We start from the raw sequence: 18,930 nt of genomic DNA on the forward strand, positions 1-18,930 counted from the left end.
GGACCAGCGGGGCGCGCGGCCACTCGTTCGCCAGCTCCTGCTCCAGGACCTTCGAAGTCGGAGCAACAGGCGGAGACAAGCGAGGAGAGGTGACCGAGTGGAGCCGAAACCAGGTGTGACGCCCACCGGCCGTGTTTACGGGAACTAGTCTGCTTCCCGACAGTTTCTCCCACTCGTCGCGGGGACACAAGACGGAACGGACTGCTGGGGTCACCAGGGGCGAGGAGGGCAAAGCCGGGGAGGACCCCGGGCCTCCTCAGGGCACAGTCCGGGTCCCCGTCCCGCGCTGCCGGTGGCGCTGCGGGGACCGGGCGGTGGCGCGGGGGTCATAGGGACTTTTTCCAGGGGAGGGGGTGGGGATGCTGAGTCACGGGTCTGTCACCGCTTCTCACCTCTCCAGCCCTCGGGGGCTAAAGCAAAACCGAAAGCGAATGCGGCTCGCGGGGCGGCCGGTCTCGGAGCTGCGCCCGCCGCCTGCTCCCGGGCAGTGGGCATCTGAGCGCGCGAGCGGCGGGGCGTCGCGGCGGGGGCGAGCCCGGGAGGAGGCCGGCGGGGGCGCGGCCGAGGTCGGGCCATGTCCGGGCGGCTCCGGGGCTGCGGGGTCGGCGCCCTCCCCGCGCTGCTGCTGCTGCTGCTGCTCGGGCCGCCGGCGACGCCGGGTAGGGAGAGCGCGGGGAGCGGGAAGCCGGGCTGGGGGCGGCCCCCAGCACAAAGCTGTGCGCCAGCGCGCCGGGGACACGTGGAGGGACGCGGGGGCCGTCGGCTCAGGGCCCCGCGCCCCGGCTTGCCTGGCCTCTCAAGGCAGGGAGCGAGTGGCCGGGCTTTTCATTTTACGTTTTCCCCAATTTCCGAGGCAAAGGGAAGAAGCCGGGGTTTGCAATGCGGGCTTGGAGTTGGGAGTTTTACAGCGATTTCGAGAAACGCATCAGCTCCGCGAGGAAAGCTGTGCGCGCGTTCATCCGCCGGCAGTCCCCCCGGGGGGCGGGGCGGTCCGGGGAAAACGACTGGTCTCTACCCTCCGACCAAAGCAGGTTATATGGGTGGGTGGTGGTAGGACGGGGTACGGACTGCGTGCGTCCCGGAGAAGTGAAAACGTGTCGGGCAGGTTGCACACCTGGGGGACCTGGCAACAGCTCCAAATTCTTCAGCATTAGGAAACCGAGAGAGTGCGCGGGGGCGGGGGCGGGGGCGCCCCGGAGTACGCGCTCCCAGGCAAACGGGGAAGAACGAAGTTGAGGATGGCTGGGTGTGTTCGGGAAGAACTTTAGGTCGCACAGATGTCATTTCCCGGTTAGACTCGAACGCGTGTCCCATAGGTTGTAGATTTTCGTCCCGAGAGCTAGACAAGAGGGAGGAGAAAGGAGAGATGGGTCTGGCTTTATCCACGTTGGCGCGCCTTTATCTTGTTACAGTCACGGAGCTCTTTGAAGGTCTGATGAAAGCTACGAACCCTCTCCTCTGAAAAATACATGAATGCACATACTTCCAAAACTTGCATATAATTTGGGGGTTTGGGACCCCAAAGACCAACCATGGACTCTCCAGGAGATAGTAATCCCATGATCTGTGTGTGTGTGTGTGTATGTGTGTGTGTTTAAGGCAACACTCCTAATAACTTACCTCCAGTCGGGCCAGTCTACCCATTACTCCATCAGAGGCGTCCATCCACAGTTGTGGCTGGCTGGCCTGCTGTGATCCCACAGCTCTGAAGGCTTTCCTAAAGTTTAATTTTCCTGAGACTATGTTCGCATTTCCCCCAACTTCTGAGAATCTGAGTTATGTTGGTGACGGAGTCAGTTGGCTAGCCAGTGTCCCACATGACCCCTGGGGAGATGTGGGGCACAGCCAGAGCACTGGGGCAACTCTCCTGGACAATGTGAAAGTGAAATTCAGCTTTAGTCAGAACCCAGCAAAGATGAGCCATCTGCTTACAAATGCAGAGGACACTGCAGGCAAGCTCTCTAAAGCTCATCAACCGGCATAGCTCTTTGACCCCACAAAGGCATTGCTGCCATCTTTTAGCTCCTGGTGTTTCTTAGTTTTTCTTAAGTTTAATTTTTATTTATTTATTTATTTATTTATGGCTGTGTTGGGTCTTCGTTTCTGTGCAAGGGCTTTCTCTAGTTGTGGCAAGTGGGGGCCACTCTTCATCGTGGTGCGCGGGCCTCTCATTATCGCGGCCTCTTTTGTTGCGGAGCACAGGCTCCAGACGCGCAGGCTCAGTAATTGTGGCTCACGGGCCTAGTTGCTCCGCGGCATGTGGGGTCTTCCCAGACCAGGGCTCGAACCCGTGTCCCCTGCATTGGCAGGCAGATTCTCAACCACTGCGCCACCAGGGAAGCTCCCTTAGTTTTTCTTAAACAGTTCTCTTGGGGGTACAACTGACAGATAATAAACAGTATACATTTAAAGGCGTAATTTGACAAGTTTAGAGGTAAATGTATAGTCACGAAACCATCACCACGGTCAAGAGAGTAAACATGACCATCACTATCAAAAGCTTCCTTACATCCTACATTTATCCTGACCTCCCAGCCCTGTCCCCCAGGCAACAAAGATCTGCTTTCTGTCACTATCGATTTGTTGCATTTTCTAGAATTTTATATAAATGGAATCATGCAGTTTGTACTCTTTCTTGTTTGGCTCCTTTCACTCATAGTAATTATTCTGAGAATTCTCCAGCCTCATAACTTGTATCAACAGCCCATTCTTCTTTATTACTAGCACTGTTCTACTGCATGGATATTGCAGTTTTTTTTAATCTATTCACTTGTTAGTGGACATTTTTGGGGTTGTCTCCGGTTTTTGGCTATTACATACCAAGCTGTTATGAACATTCACATATGGGTTTTTATGTGGACAGAGGTTTTTGTTTCTCTTGGGTAGAGAAAACGGCTAGGAATGGAATGGCTGGACCACGTGACGTGTGTATGCTTAATTTTTAAAGAAACGGCCAAATTATTTTCCAAAGTAATTGTACTCATTTACACTCCCACCAGCGGTGGGTGAGAGTTCCACTTCCTCCACATCCTTGTCAGCACTTGGTATGGCCAGTCTTTTTTTGTTGTTTAACTTTTTAACTTTTTAATTTTTTTACAGCTTTATTGAGATATATGTAATTGGTATATAATATTGTGTAAGTTTAAGGTGTACGACATGATGATTTGATATATGTGAATATTGTGAAATGATTACTACAATAAGATTAGTTAACACATTCATCATCATCTCACAGTTACCAAAAAAAACCTCTGTGTGTGTGTGTGTGTGGCCAGTCTGTCTTTTTTTTTTTTTTTTTTTAAGTTTTACTTGATTTTATTTATTTATTTATTTATTTATTTATTTTTGGCTGTGTTGGGTCTTCGGTTCGTGCGAGGGCTTTCTCCAGTTGCGGCAAGCGGGGGCCACTCTTCATCGCGGTGCGGGGACCGCTCTTCATCGCGGTGCGCGGGCCTTTCTCTATCGCGGCCCCTCCCGTCGCGGGGCACAGGCTCCAGACGCGCAGGCTCAGCAATTGTGGCTCACGGGCCCAGCTGCTCCGCGGCATGTGGGATCTTCCCAGACCAGGGCTCGAACCCGTGTCCCCTGCATTAGCAGGCAGACTCTCAACCACTGCGCCACCAGGGAAGCCCCAGTCTGTCTTTTTAATTGTTCCATTCTAATAGATGTGTAGTGGTCTCTCATAGTTTTAATTTGCATTTTCCAAATAATGAATGATGTTGAGCGTCTCTTCTTGTGCTTATTTTCCATCAATATATCTTCTTTTGGTAAAGTGTCTAGTTAAATATTCTGCCCTTTAAAAAAAAAATGAGTTATTGAATTGAGTTTTGAGAGTTCTTTCTATATTCTGGATACAAGTCCTTTATCAGATATTTGATTTGCAAATATTTTTTCAGAGTCTGTGGCTTGTCTTTTCATTCTCATAAGCGTCTAAGGAAGAGCAGAAATTTTTTTTATATAAATTTATTTATTTTTGGCTGCGTTGGGTCTTCATTGCTGTGCATGGGTTTTCTCTAGTTGTGGCTCACGGGCTCTACCCTTCCTTGCAGTGCTCGGGCTTCTCATTGCGGTGGCTTCTCGTTGCAGAGCACGGGCTCTAGGCATGTCGGCTTCAGTAGTTGTGGCACGTGGGCTCAGTAGCTGTGGCTCGTGGGCTCTAGAGCACAGGCTCAGTAGTTGTGGCGCACGGGCTTCGTTGCTTCGTGGCACGTGGGATCTTCCCGGACCAGGGATTGAACCCATGTCCCCTGCATTGGCAGGCGGATTCTTAACCACTGCACCACCAGGGAAGCCCAGAAATTTTTAATTTGGATGAAGTACAGCTTATTAATATTTTTCTTTTACATACTGTGCTTTTAGTGTCATATCTAAGAAATCTTTGCTTAAGTCAAGGTTACAAAGGTTTTCTTCTATGTTTACTTCTAGAAGTTTTATAGCTTAGGTTTTACATTGATGTCTGTGATTCACGTTTTTTTTTTAGTTTTTATTTATGTATTTATTTATTTATTTATGGCTGTGTTGGGTCTTCGTTTCTGTGCAAGGGCTTTCTCGAGCTGTGGCAAGTGGGGGCCACTCTTCATCGCGGTGCGCGGGCCTCACTATCGCGGCCTCTCTTGTTGCGGAGCACAGGCTCCAGACACGCAGGCTCAGTAGTTGTGGCTCACGGGCCTAGTTGCTCCGCGGCATGTGGGATCTTCCCAGACCAGGGCTCGAACCTGTGTCCTGTCCAGTGGCAGGCAGACTCTCAACCACTGCGCCACCAGGGAAGCCCTGTGATTCATTTTGAATTAATTTTTCATATAATGTGAAGTATGGCTTGAAGGTTTTGTATTGGCTTGGTTTTGGGTTTTATTGTATGTGGATATCCAATCATCCTGGCACCATTTGTTGGAAAGATATCTCTCCTGAATTGCTCTTACACCTATTTTGAGCATCAGCTGTTTATATATGTGTTGGCTGCTGTAGACAAAACATCAGTACATGAAAATCATTTATATTGCTATACATTAGCACTGACCAACTGGAAACTGAAATTTTCTTAAAAAGCAATATCACTGGCAATAGCATCAAAAAGTATGAAATACTTAGGGATAAATCTGACAAAAATGAGAAAGACCTGTACACTGAAAACCACAAACCACTGCTGAGAGAAATTAAAGAAGATCTAAATAAACAGAGGTATATCATGTTCATGGATTGGACAGATGAATATGTTAAGCTGTCAATTCTCCCCAAATCAAAATTCCAGCAGGCTTTCTTATAGAAATTGACAAACTGGTTCCAAAATCCACATGGAGATGCAAAAGACCTAGTATAGCCAAAACAACTTTGAAACACAACTGAGTTGGAGGATCAGCACTTCTGATATTTAGAGTTAGAAGGTTACAGTAATCAGGAGAGTGTGGTATTGGTGTAAAGATGGACAAAAAGCTAACAGAACAGAGGGTGCCTGATGTTTTTAAGTGAGCTTAGAAAGGAAGTGGATACAGATGGTTAGATTTACTACTTGGCAGTATGATCCTGGTCAGGAATTATACAGGGCAGCTCATTCCTTACAACTAGCTGGGTAAATAATAGTCTTAGATCTGTTCCTGCTAGTTTTCAGCGCTAACAAACACAGCAAGTTGTTGTCATCTGTTCTTATTCAAAAGGCCTGATTTGGAGGGGAAACCCATCATCTCGGCTAGGAGGTCATTTGCTTCTTAAAGATCCTCGTAACCTGAAAGGCTGCAGATGATTTGCCCAAAGCAGCTGGAAACGACAATGATTTGTTTGAAGATGAATATCCCTGCTCATCAGTTTGGATTTTGTTGTGCAGGGTGCTAGTGTATTTGGGGGTGGTTGTAAAACTTATGTCTTTAAACATTTTTTAAACCATTTTTCAGAATCTGGGAAGTTTTGCTAAAACCTTTTTTTTTTCCAAATCATTTTTATCTCATTATTGCTTTGTGCTGCTACTGATAGCAAAAAAAGTGATAAAAACTCAAATGTACAAAATATGGGATTTGTTGAAATCAACCTAAATGTCCAACAGTGGAGGATTGCATAAATAAAATAGGGTTGCTTTCAAATAGTATGCATCATATGATTCAGTTTTTACTAGAAGATCTAGAAGCAGCTGTCATTCAGTAGAAAAATTATAGGTTATGTCTGTGTGTATGTGTCTGTGTGTGTGTAGTTGTCTGCCTTTTCTTATTTTTCTGTCACAATTTGAATTGCTTTTGTAATGAAAGGAAATAAATAAAACTACAAAAGAAATAATGCAAAAAAGATCTAGAATTTTGGAATTTTTTTCTAATTCATCTTTAATTAATTATAGCCGATCTTGTTTGGCAATGTTTTTGTGGCTTTATAAATTTTTCAAATTGCTCAAAATCAGGTTCTATAAAGTCACTGCATATAACATTTGTGCATTATATACATACATTTATAATCCTTTACAACTTGTTTAAACAATTCCTTATTGTTAGAGCTATTTGTAGGCTTCTGTTACCTCCCAATGGTTGAATATTTAGGTTGTTTCAAAATGTCTGATATTTTAAAAAGCACAGAGTAGGAATAATTGGATGAAAATTAGCTATAAAGAACAAAAAAGGCAAGGGGAAAGCCCTCAAAGTCTTTTTTAAATGGCAGAAATGTTTGAGGATATTCTTTTTCAATCAAATCATCACTTCAACTAACTTGTATTGGGCTAAATCACTTCTGCCAAATTGATTTCACCAAATAGTATGTAACTAAGTAAATTCATGTATAAAATCCCCTAGTATATACTCTTGGAGTCATATCCATGTTACTCATTATACATGATTGATGTTGTTTGAATGTTTCCACTTGGAAAGACTTACCTTTCTTCTGTGCAGAAGGGACCTAATTAAGGGCTCTGGTGTGGGGATATTATTGGAGCTGCATGGTGGAAGGGGTTACTCTTATCAAGAGTGTGAATAACAAACTGTAGTCAAGAGGGTCTGGAGACAGGAAGCTAAGTTGGAGGCTTTTGCAATAGTTCCAGTAAGTGGTGATGAAACCCTGAAGCAAGGCAGTGTCAGTAAGGGAGAGGGGAGGGGGCAGATTTCCTTTTGAGTTCTACAAGTATAGAATGTATTTCATTCTTTCCCTTTTTTGTTTGCCCTTCAACCTATAGCCACTCAAGTCTTCCAAGCCTTCAAAAGTCATAATTTAAGAACTTGAACTGTGATGAATCCACCTACTACACAAAAGGTAGATTAAGAAGCTCAGTGAATGAGCCTGAGAGAGAGAAGAGAATTGATGAGTTAAGGGCAAGACCTGGCTGTGGTTGGTACTTACACTGAGTGCCAATAGGAAAAAAATGTGTTGGCTTGGCTGGCGTTTCAGCCAGAAAAATGAGGGAAAATGGATTACTGCGAACACAGAGAGGCTTTTACGCTTTTGAGACGTTAGCGTCACAAAGAGCTTGAGGGCAGAAACCATATCCTATATGTCTTTGTATCCTACCGCAGTCAGTATGCTATAGGCATTTAAATGGTAGAATAAGAGAAAGAAAATACTGGAATGGATTCTGACTTTCCTTGAAGAATGGGAGGGGCCTGCTACCCTTGAACTCTGGATGCAAGACTAGGCCAGGGCTACTTACTCATACTAGACTGTGTAAACTGACTTGATAAAAAAGTCTGATTCACAGGTTCTGAGAAGTGAAAGAGGTGTGGCCCTACACAACTATTTTGGTGACTTCATTTAAATGATCGTTAGGACTTGTTACGTATATTTTTTGCTACTTAAGAGCTTTGAAAATGCCAGAATCTTACATTTTCTCCCATTTCCATTACTTCATCCATTCCACTCTATAGATTCATAAGCTAGTAACTAACTTGAGAAAACACCCGTCACATACGGGGTTTAGATCTGTAAGAGTACCAGAGAAATATATTCCCCACCTTCAGGAGCTTACAATATTGTAAACAAGGTGAGAATTGCTTACACTGAATATCTAGGGAACAATGTCAAGAGAGAATATATAGAGAAATTATAATTGAAGTATCAAAAGATGTGATTAAGGCCTCTGAAATGAAAGGTTATTGATGCAATCAAATGTGTTATCTCCAATGCACGTGTGAGAGAGTCTAGCTTTGTAAAGTTAGTTACTGGCTAGTATGTGGCTGATTGGGTTGGCTGCAGTATACTAATACCCTTGTGGATTCATGTATCAATTATTCATGGATTTATCTATCTTTGAGGACTGTTCACAATGGAAAGTAGACTCCCTTTCTTAGCAAAATGACAGAGTAGGTATTCTGAAAAACTCTCCTGCTGAAAAAAACACCCAGAAATGATAAATAATACAGAGCAAATATCTATTAAACTCCATAGCCAATAAAATAGGTAATCAACTGTTTAAGGCAAAAATAATAATAATGTGTTGTGGTGCTTATAAAATATGTATAAGCAAAATGTATGACAAAATAGCACAAAGGCTGGGCGGAGAGAAATGAAAGTATATTGTTTAAGGTTCTTATACCATATATGTGAAGTAGTATAATTTCACCTGAGGGTAAGCTGTGATGAGGTAAAGACACATACTATAAACCCGAAAGCAACCACTAAAATAATACAACCAAGAATCATGAAATTTCTATGGGACCATCTCCATAGAAAATCCTATGGAATCTACAAAAATGCTACTAGAATGTGTTTAGCAAAGCTGCATAGCACACAATTAATTTACAAATATCAGTATACAAAATGCTAGCAACAAACAATTAGAAATTGAAATAAAAATAATGCCATTTGTGTTGGAATAAAAATATGAAATACTTAGGAATACATCTGACAGAAGATGTACAAGATTAGTACACTGAAAACTATAAAACATTTCTGATAAACTACTGAAGACGTAAATAAATCAAAAAAGATACTGTGTTTATGGATATTGAGAAGACTCAATATTATTAAGATGTCAGTTCTTCACCAACTTGATCTATAAATTTAATGCAATTGCAATCAAACTTTCAGCAGGCTTTTTTTTCCAGTTAGAAATTGATATACTGACTCTATAACCCAGTAAAGAACCAAACTCACCTTTGAAAGTAATTAACAAAGTTAGAGGATTTACACTACCTGACTTTAAGACTTATTATAAAGCTATAGTAATCACGACAGCATGGTATTGGTGTCAAGATTAACAAATAGACAAATATATCAATGGAACAGAATATCAAGTCCATAAATAACCCCACATATACTTGGTCCTGTTTCAAGATCCTACACTAAATACCACTGGAGGTCCACTACTGCTGCTGCTGGATGAGAGGAAGGAAGTTTTTTAATGCACAAAACCTGTCAAAGATACAAGGGAGAGGTTGGCTGCCATGAAAGGAAAAAGCAATATAACTGAAAACTCCAACCCTGAGAGCCAAGCACACAGGGCCAGCCTAAGAGTGAGGCTGGACTAAGACCACAGAGAACTTCCCCTGATGCCACCACATCCAGGCAAGCAAGCACCAAGTAAAAAACACAGCAGTCAACTGCTCAAGGTGGGGTGGGCAAGAGTGTAGAGAGATAACCCCTGTGGTTTAGATAAATAGAAAAGGACAAAAGATGAGGGTGGAGCAGGAGCACTGAGAAAAATCTTCTGCCACTCTAGCCCCCACCCTAAGCACAAGATAAGACTAGAGGAATTTGAAGCCAATGGTGTTCTGAAGGTAACCATAGCAACAACAAAATCCAAATCCAATTCAACAGCTGACTAGATTGACTCAATCCTCCCTACATCATCAGTTTAGCAGAAGTGTTCACATTTTCAGGTATAAATACTATTTATCTCAGTTCTACACACATAGTTCAGCATTCAATCAAAAATTATGAGACATACAAAAAAGTGACAATAGCACAGTCCCACTATGAAGAGACAGAGCAATAAACAAGACTCAAGAGATGACCCAGAAATTGGAACTATCAGACTGGAAGTTAAAGTAACTATCATTAATATGTTGAAGGCTCAAGTGAAAAAGATGGACAGGATTCACGAGTAAATGGGGAATTTCAGCCGAGAGATGGAAATCATAAGAAAGTATCAAATGGAAATGTTAGAAAATTTTTTAAAAACAAAATGAAGCAAGCCTTTGACAGGCTTATCAGAACACTTCACATAGCCAAGAAAAGAATCAGTAAACTTGCAGATAGGTCAGTACAAATTACTCTAATAGAAACATAAAGAGAAAAAATGAAAAGAAAAAACAAAAAAACCCAAAGAAGAGTATCCAAGAGCTGTGGTACAATAGAAAGTAGTCTAATATATGTGTAATCAGAATTCCAGAAACAGAAGAGAATGGAGCAGAAGAAATATTTGAAGAGATAATAGTTGAGAATTTCCCCAAATTTATAAAAGATATTCAGTCACATATCCAGGAAACTCAGAGAACACCAAGAAGGATAAATGGCCCCCCGCCAAAAAAAACCAAAAACCTCATGCTAGACACATCATATTCAAACTGCTGAAAAGTAAAGAGAAAATCATGATAAAAAGAATAAAGATACATTATACACAAGAAACAAAGATAAGAATTACAGTAGACCTCATCAGAAACTATGCAAGCCATAAGAAAATGGAGTGGCATCTTTACAGTGCCAAAACAAAACAAAACTGTCAAGCCAGAATTCTAATAATCAGGAAAAATATCCTTCAAAAATGAAACCAAAATAAAGACTTTCTCTGACAAACAAAAGGTGAAAGGATTCATGACCAGCAGACTTGCGCTACAAGAAACATTAAAGGAAGTTCTTCAGGCAAAAGGAATAAAATCCTAAATAGAAACTTGTATCTACAAGAGAAAAGCTCTAGAAATGGTTAAAATGGAGGTAAATAAAATATATTTTTCCTTTTCATCACTCTAAAAGATACTTACTGTCAAAAGCAAAAATAGTAGCAAAGTATTGTGGGTTTATAGAATATATAAAAGTAAAGTGTATGACAGCAAAAAGTTAGCAGACAGAAACTGTAAATATGCATTGGTAAGATTCTTAACTATTTGTGAGGTGCTATAATATTATTTGAAGGTAGCCCATGATAAAATAAAGATGTATATTGTAAACTTTAAGGAAACTACTAAAAATAAGTTAAAGTGGTACATATGATAAGCCAATAGTCAAGATAAAATGGAATAATAATAATCAATCCAAAAGCAGGCAGAAAAAAAGGAAAATGAACAATGATCAAACAGAAAACTAGCAAAATGGTAGGTTTAAATCCAGCCACATAGGGCTTCCCTCATGGCACAGTGGTTAAGAATCTGCCTGCCAGTGCAGGGGACACGGGTTCGAGCCCTGGTCCGGGAAGATCCCGCATGCCGCGGAGGAACTAAGCCTGTGCACCACAACTACTGAAGCCCGCATACCACAACTACTGAAAGCTGTGCACCTAGAGCCTGTGCTCTGCAACAAGAGAAGCCACTGCAATGAGAAGTCCGTGCAACACAACAAACAGTAGACCCCACTCGCCACAACTAGAGAAAGCCCCCACACAGCAACAAAGACCCAACACAGCCAAAAATAAATAAATAAATAAATAAATACATTTATATATTAAAAAAATCCAGCCACATAAATAATTACATTAAATATAAGTGATCTAAACACACCAATTTAAAAAAACGGAGATTGTAAGATTGAATTAAAAAAACAAGACTCAAACATATGCTCACTATAAAATACTTTGAATATAAGGGCAAAGATAGGTTAAAAATAAAGGATGAAAAAAGATATACCATGCAAACAATCCCTATTAAGAAACAATTTACTGACCAGAGGGCAGACAGCAGAAGCAAGAAGAACGACAATCCTGCAGCCTGTGCAATCCTGTTCCTGTGGTGGAACAAAAACCACATTCACAAAAAGATAGACAACATGAAAAGGCAGAGGGCTATGTACCAGATGAAGGAACAAGATAAAACCCCAGAAAAACAACTAAATGAAGTGCAGATAGGCGACCTTGCAGAAAAAGAATTCAGAATAATGATAGTGAAGATGATCCAGGACCTCGGAAAAAGAATGGAGGCAAAGACCGAGAAGATGCAAGAAATGTTTAACAAAGACCTAGAAGAATTAAAGAACAAACAAACAGAGATGAACAATACAATAACTGAAATGAAAACTACACTAGAAGGAATCAATAGCAGAATAACTGAAGCAGAAGAACGGATAAGTGACCTGGAAGACAGAATGGTGGAATTCACTGCTGTGGAACAGACAAAAGAAAAAAGAATGAAAAGAAATGAAGACAGCCTAAGAGACCTCTGGGACAACATTAAACGCAACAACATTCGCATTATAGGGGTCCCAGAAGGAGAAGAGAGAGAGAAAGGACCAGAGAAAATATTTGCAGAGATTATAGTCGAAAACTTCCCTAACATGGGAAAGGAAATAGCCACCCAAGTCCAGGAAGTGCAGAGAGTCTCATACAGGATAAACCCAAGGAGAAACATGCTGAGACACATAGTAATCAAATTGGCAAAAATTAAAGACAAAGAAAAATTATTGAAAGCAGCAAGGTAAAAACGACAAATAACATACAAGGGAACTCCCATAAGGTTAACAGCTGATTTCTCAGCAGAAACTCTACAAGCCAGAAGGGAGTGGCATGACATATTTAAAGTGATGGAAGGGAAGAACCTACAACCAAGATTACTCTACCTGGCAAGGATCTCATTCATATTCGATGGAGAAATCAAAAGCCTTACAGACAAGCAAAAGCTAAGAGAATTCAGCACCACCAAACCAGCTCTACAACAAATGCTAAAGGAACTTCTCTAAGTGGGAAACACAAGAGAAGAAAGGACCTACAAAAACAAACCCAAAACAATTACGAAAATGGTCATAGGAACATACATATCAATAATTACCTTAAACATGAATGGATTAAATGCTCCAACCAAAAGACACAGGCGTGCTGAATGGATACAAAAACAAGACCCATATATATGCTGTCTCCAAGAGACCACTTCAGACCTAGGGACACAAAGAGACTGAAAGTGAGGGGATGGAAAAAGATATTCCATGCAAATGGAAATCAAAAGAAAGCTGGAGTAGCAATACTCATGTCAGATAAAATAGACTTTAAAATAAAGAATGTTACAAGAGACAAGGAAGGACACTACATAATGATCAAGGGATCAATCCAAGAAGAAGATATAACAATTATGAATATATATGCAACCAACATAGGAACACCTCAATACATAAGGCAACTGCTAATAGCTCTAAAAGAGGAAATCGACAGTAACACAATAATAGTGGGGGACTTTAACACCTCACTTACACCAATGGACAGATCATCCAAAATGAAAATAAATAAGGAAACAGAGGCTTTAAATGACACAATAGACCAGATAGATTTAATTGATATTTATAGGACATTCCATCCAAAAACAGCAGATTACACTTTCTTCTCAAGTGCGCACAGAACATTCTCCAGGATAGACCACATCTTGGGTCACAAATCAAGCCTCAGTAAATTTAAGAAAACTGAAATCATATCAAGCATCTTTTCTGACCACAACGCTATGAGATTAGAAATCAATTACAGGGAAAAAAACCTAAAAAACACAAACACATGGAGGCTAAACAATATGTTACTAAATAACCAAGAGATCACTGAAGAAATCAAAGAGGAAATCAAAAAATACCTAGAGACAAATGACAATGAAAACATGATGATCCAAAACCTATGGGATGCAGCAAAAGCAGTTCTAAGAGGGAAGTTTATAGCTATACAAGCCTACCTCAAGAAACAAGAAAAATCTCAGATAAACAATCTAATGTTACACCTAAAGGAACTAGAGAAAGAAGAACAAACAAAACCCAAAGTTAGCAGAAGGAAAGAAATCATAAAGATCAGAGCAGAAATAAATGAAATAGAAACAAAGAAAACAATAGCAAAGATCAATAAAACTAAAAGCTGGTTCTTTGAGAAGATAAACAAACTTGATAAACCATTAGCCAGACTCATCAAGAAAAAGAGGGAGAGGACTCAAATCAATAAAATTAGAAATGAAAAAGGAGAAGTTATAACAGACACGCAGAAATACAAAGCATCCTAAGAGACTACTACAAGCAACTCTATGCCAATAAAATGGACAACCTGGAAGAAATGGACAAATTCTTAGAAAGGTATAACCTTCCAAGACTGAACCAGGAAGAAATAGAAAATATGAACAGACCAATCACAAGTAATGAAATTGAAACTGTGATTAAAAATCTTCCAACAAACAAAAGCCCAGGACCAGATGGCTTCACAGGTGAATTCTATCAAACACTTAGAGAAGAGCTAACACCCATCCTTCTCAAGCTCTTCCAAAAAACTGTGGAGGAAGGAACACTCCCAAACTCATTCTCTGAGGCCACCATCACCTTGATACCAAAATCAGACAAAGATACTACAAAAAAAGAAAATTACAGACCAATATCACTGATGAATATAGATGCAAAAATCCTCAACAAAATAATAGCAAACAGAATCCAACAACACATTAAAAGAATCATACACCATGATCAAGTGGGATTTATCCCAGGGATGCGAGGATTCTTCAATATACGCAAATCAATCAGTGTGATACACCACATTAACAAATTGAAGAAGAAAAACCATATGACCATCTCAATAGATGCAGAAAAAGCTTTTGACAAAATTCAACACCCATTTATGATAAAAACTCTCCAGAAAGTGGGCACAGAGAGAACCTACCTCAACATAATAAAGGCCATATATGACAAACCCACAGCAAACATCATTCTCAATGGGGAAAAGCTGAAAGCATTTCCTCTAAGATCAGGAACAAGACAAGGATGTCCACTCTCACCACTATTATTCAACATAGTTTTGGAAGTCCTAGCCACAGCAATCAGAGAAGAAAAAGAAATAAAAGGAATACAAATTGGAAAAGAAGAAGTAAAACTGTCACTGTTTGCAGATGACACGATATTATACATAGAGAATCCTAAAGATGCCACCAGAAAACTACTAGAGCTAATCAATGAATCTGGTAAAGTTGCAGGATACAAAATTAATGCACAGAAATCTCTTGCATTCCTATACACTAAGGATGAAAAATCTGAAAGAGAAATTAAGGAAACACTCCCACTTACCATTGTAACAAAAAGAATAAAATACCTAGGAAAAAACCTACCTAGGGAGACCAAAGACCTGTATGCAGAAAACTATAAGACACTGATGAAAGAAATTAAAGATGATACCAACAGATGGAGAGATATACCATGTTCTTGGATTGGAAGAATCAATATTGTGAAAATGACTATACTACCCAAAGCAATCTACAGATTCAATGAAATCCCTATCAAATTACCAATGGCATTTTTTACAGAACTAGAACAAAAAATCTTAAAATTTGTATGGACACACAAAAGACCCCGAAGAGCCAAAGCAGTCTTGAGGCAAAAAAATGGAGCTGGAGGAATCAGACCTCCTGACTTCAGACTATACTACAAAGCTACAGTAATCAAGACAATATAGTACTGGCACAAAAACAGAAACATAGATCAATGCAACAAGATAGAAAGCCCAGCGATAAACCCACGCACCTATGGACAGCTAATCTACGACAAAGGAGGCAAGGATATACAATGGAGAAAGGACAGTCGCTTCCATAAGTGGTGCTGGGAAAACTGGACAGCTACATGTAAAAGAATGAAATTAGAACACTCCCTAACACCATACACAAAAATAAACTCAAAATGGATTAGAGACCTAAATTTAAGACCAGACACTATAAAACTCTTAGAGGAAAACATAGGAAGAACACTCTTTGACATCAATCACAGCAAGATATTTTTTGATCCACCTCCTAGAGTAATGGAAATAAAAACAAAAATAAACAAATGGGACCTAATGAAACTTCATAGCTTTTGCACAGCAAAGGAAACCATAAACAAGATGAAAAGACAACCGTCAGAATGAGAGAAGATATTTGCAAACGAATCAACAGACAAAGGGTTAATTTCCAAAATATATAAGCAGCTCATGCAGCTCAATATTTAAAAAACAAACAACCCAATCCAAAATGGGCAGAAGACCTAAATAGACATTTCTCCAAAGAAGACATACAGATGGCCAAGAAGCACATGAAAAGCTGCTCAACATCACTAATTATTAGAGAAATGCAAATCAAAACTACAATGAGGTATCACCTCACACCAGTTAGAATGAGCATCATCAGAAAATCTACAAGCAACAAATGCTGGAGAGGGTGTGGAGAAAAGGGAACCCTCTTGCACTGTTGGTGGGAATGTAAATTGATACAGCCACTATGGAGAACATTATGGAGGTTCCGTAAAAAACTAAAAATAGAATTACGATATGATCCAGCAATCCCACTACTGGGCATATACCCAGAGAAAACCATAATTCAAAAAGACACATGCACCCCAATGTTCATTGCAGCACTATTTACAATAGCCAGGTCATGGAAGCAACCTAAATGCCCATCAACAGACGAATGGATAAAGAAGGTGTGGTACATATATACAATGGAATATTACTCAGCCATAAAAAGAACGAAATTGGGTCATTTGTTGAGACGTGGATGGATCTAGAGACTGTCATACAGAGTGAAGTAAGTCAGAAAGAGAAAAACAAATATCGTATATTAATGCATATATGTGGAACCTAGAAAAATGGTACAGATGAACCGGTTTGCAGGGCAGATTTTGACACACAGATGTAGAGAACAAACGTATGGACACCAAGGGGGGAAAGCGGCAGGGGGGTGGGGGTGGTGGTGTGCTGAATTGGGCGATTGGGATTGACATGTATACACTGATGTGTATAAAATTGATGACTAATAAGAACCTGCTGTATAAAAAAAGAATTAAGAGAGATATAAAAAAAAAGAAAGAAACAATTTACCATAACTAACTCAAGAATAGAGTAACCTGAATATATCCTTTCAAAACAAGAACAAGACAATGCTTCACACTATAACCATTCCTCTTCAACTTTAAACAAGAGGTCCTAGCAAAACAGTAAAACAAGAAAAACAAATAAAAGCTATGCAGATAGGAAAAATTTTTTTAAAGATCTCATTCTCAGATATATGACTGTTATTACATCATAATAATTTACAGAAACATTATTGTAAAAGACTGAGCAAGACTGTGCTGAATTAAAAGTCGATAATTGGGAATCAATGTTTTCTCTATGTATCTGCAAAAAACACATTTTGATAATACATATTTTTAAAAGATAACATTTAGAAAAGCACACCAAAAAAATTACGTAGCTAGGAATAAAGCAACAAAAGACATGTCAGTCCCTTATATAGAAAATTAAAACTTTTGCAAGAAACCTTAAATAAGTAGAGAGCTATACAATGTTTTCAGGTAAAAAGACTCAATATCTTACAGATGTCAAATCTCCCCAAATCTATCTTTTGATTCAATTTAATTCCAAGAAAAATACTAACAGGATTCTTTGTGATCACTGATAAGCTGATTCTAATTCATATAAAATTCATATAAAAAAAGTCAAGAATAGCCAAGAAAATATATCAGAATAACATGAGGGGAGAGGTTCTTGCTCTATTAAACATCAGGATTTGCTACCTAACTCCATGGTGTAGAGATAGAAGAATAAATCAATGAAATAAAATGGCCTGAAAAGAGACAAAATACAGAAACTTAATTTATTATGGAGCTGAAAAAGATAGCCTATAATAAATCTTAATGAGATAATTGACTATCTTTGTTTTTAAAAATGAAATTGAATTCTTACCTCACATCATACACAAAAATCAATTGCATAATGACAGAAGACTTCAATTAGAATGGCAAAAATACAATACTCTTAGAGAAAAATGTAGGAGAATCTCTTTATAACCCTGAGTTAGGAAAGATCTCTTATTAAGACAAAAAAACTCTAATCCTAAGTGGAAAACAGTGATAAATTTGACTACATTAATATTTTAAAACTTCTGTTTATCCAAATGCACCAAAAAGAAAATAAAGCCATAACCTGGGAAAAAAGTAGTTGTACTTATCTAAATAACAAAGAATTATATCAAGAATACATAAAAAGCATGTAACAATCAAAAAGCAAAAGACAACCTAATTTAAAAACTGGCAAAAAACACAGAAATTTTATTAAGAAACATAAATATTTCATAAACACCTCATTAATAACAGGGAAATGCAAGTTAAGTCCAATGAGATACCATGTCGTATCCACCAGCTGGACAAAAATTAAGACAGACAAGTGTAGTGGGTTTGTATAACAAGAAATGAACTACTGCTGGTGGAAGTATAATCTGATACAGTCACTTTGGAAAACAATTTGATATTATCTAGTAAAAATGATAATGTGCTATGTCCCAGCAATGCCATTGTTAAGAAAATTCCCTAAAGAAACTTTCCCATGTGCATCCCTTGTACATATACAAGAATATTCATAGCATTATTATTTGTAATAGCAAAAAGACTAGAAACAATCCAAATGTCTAACAACAGTAAACTGGATAAATTGTGGCATAGCCATAAAATAGAATAATTTAATACCAGAAGTGGATAAACTACAGCTACATACATCAACATAAATAAAAAACATAACATTGGGGCTTCCCTGGTGGCGCAGTGGTTGAGGGTCTGCCTGCCAATGCAGGGGACATGGGTTCGAGCCCTGGTCTGGGAAGATCCCACATGCCGCAGAGCAACTGGGCCCGTGAGCCACAACTACTGAGCCTGCGCGTCTGGAGCCTGTGCTCCGCAGCAAGAGAGGCCACGATAGTGAGAGGCCCGCGCACCGCGATGAAGAGTGACCCCTGCTTGCGGCAACTAGAGAAAGCCCTCGCACAGAAACGAAGACCCAACACAGCCAAAAATAAATAAATAAATAATAAAAAAAAAATAAAGGAATTCCTTTAAAAAAAAAAGCACCGTATCCCTGCTGGAACT

General features: G+C 39.7%; 1 protein-coding gene across 3 annotated transcripts in view; it reads left to right on the forward strand.

The window, feature by feature from the left end:
- The first annotated feature begins 437 nt into the window (after positions 1 to 437).
- The window catches only part of IL15RA (interleukin 15 receptor subunit alpha), a 56,445-nt gene continuing 37,952 nt past the window's right edge, over positions 438 to 18,930 (forward strand). For all 3 annotated transcript variants that reach the window (XM_057542465.1, XM_057542464.1, XM_057542466.1), the window contains exon 1: positions 438 to 659. In XM_057542465.1, coding sequence (XP_057398448.1) covers positions 575 to 659 — 85 coding nt within the window. In that variant the 5' untranslated portion in view covers positions 438 to 574. The remainder of the gene's footprint in view (positions 660 to 18,930) is intronic.

This window comes from Balaenoptera acutorostrata, chromosome 3 (genome assembly GCF_949987535.1).
Source record: "Balaenoptera acutorostrata chromosome 3, mBalAcu1.1, whole genome shotgun sequence".
Taxonomy (NCBI): domain Eukaryota; kingdom Metazoa; phylum Chordata; class Mammalia; order Artiodactyla; family Balaenopteridae; genus Balaenoptera; species Balaenoptera acutorostrata.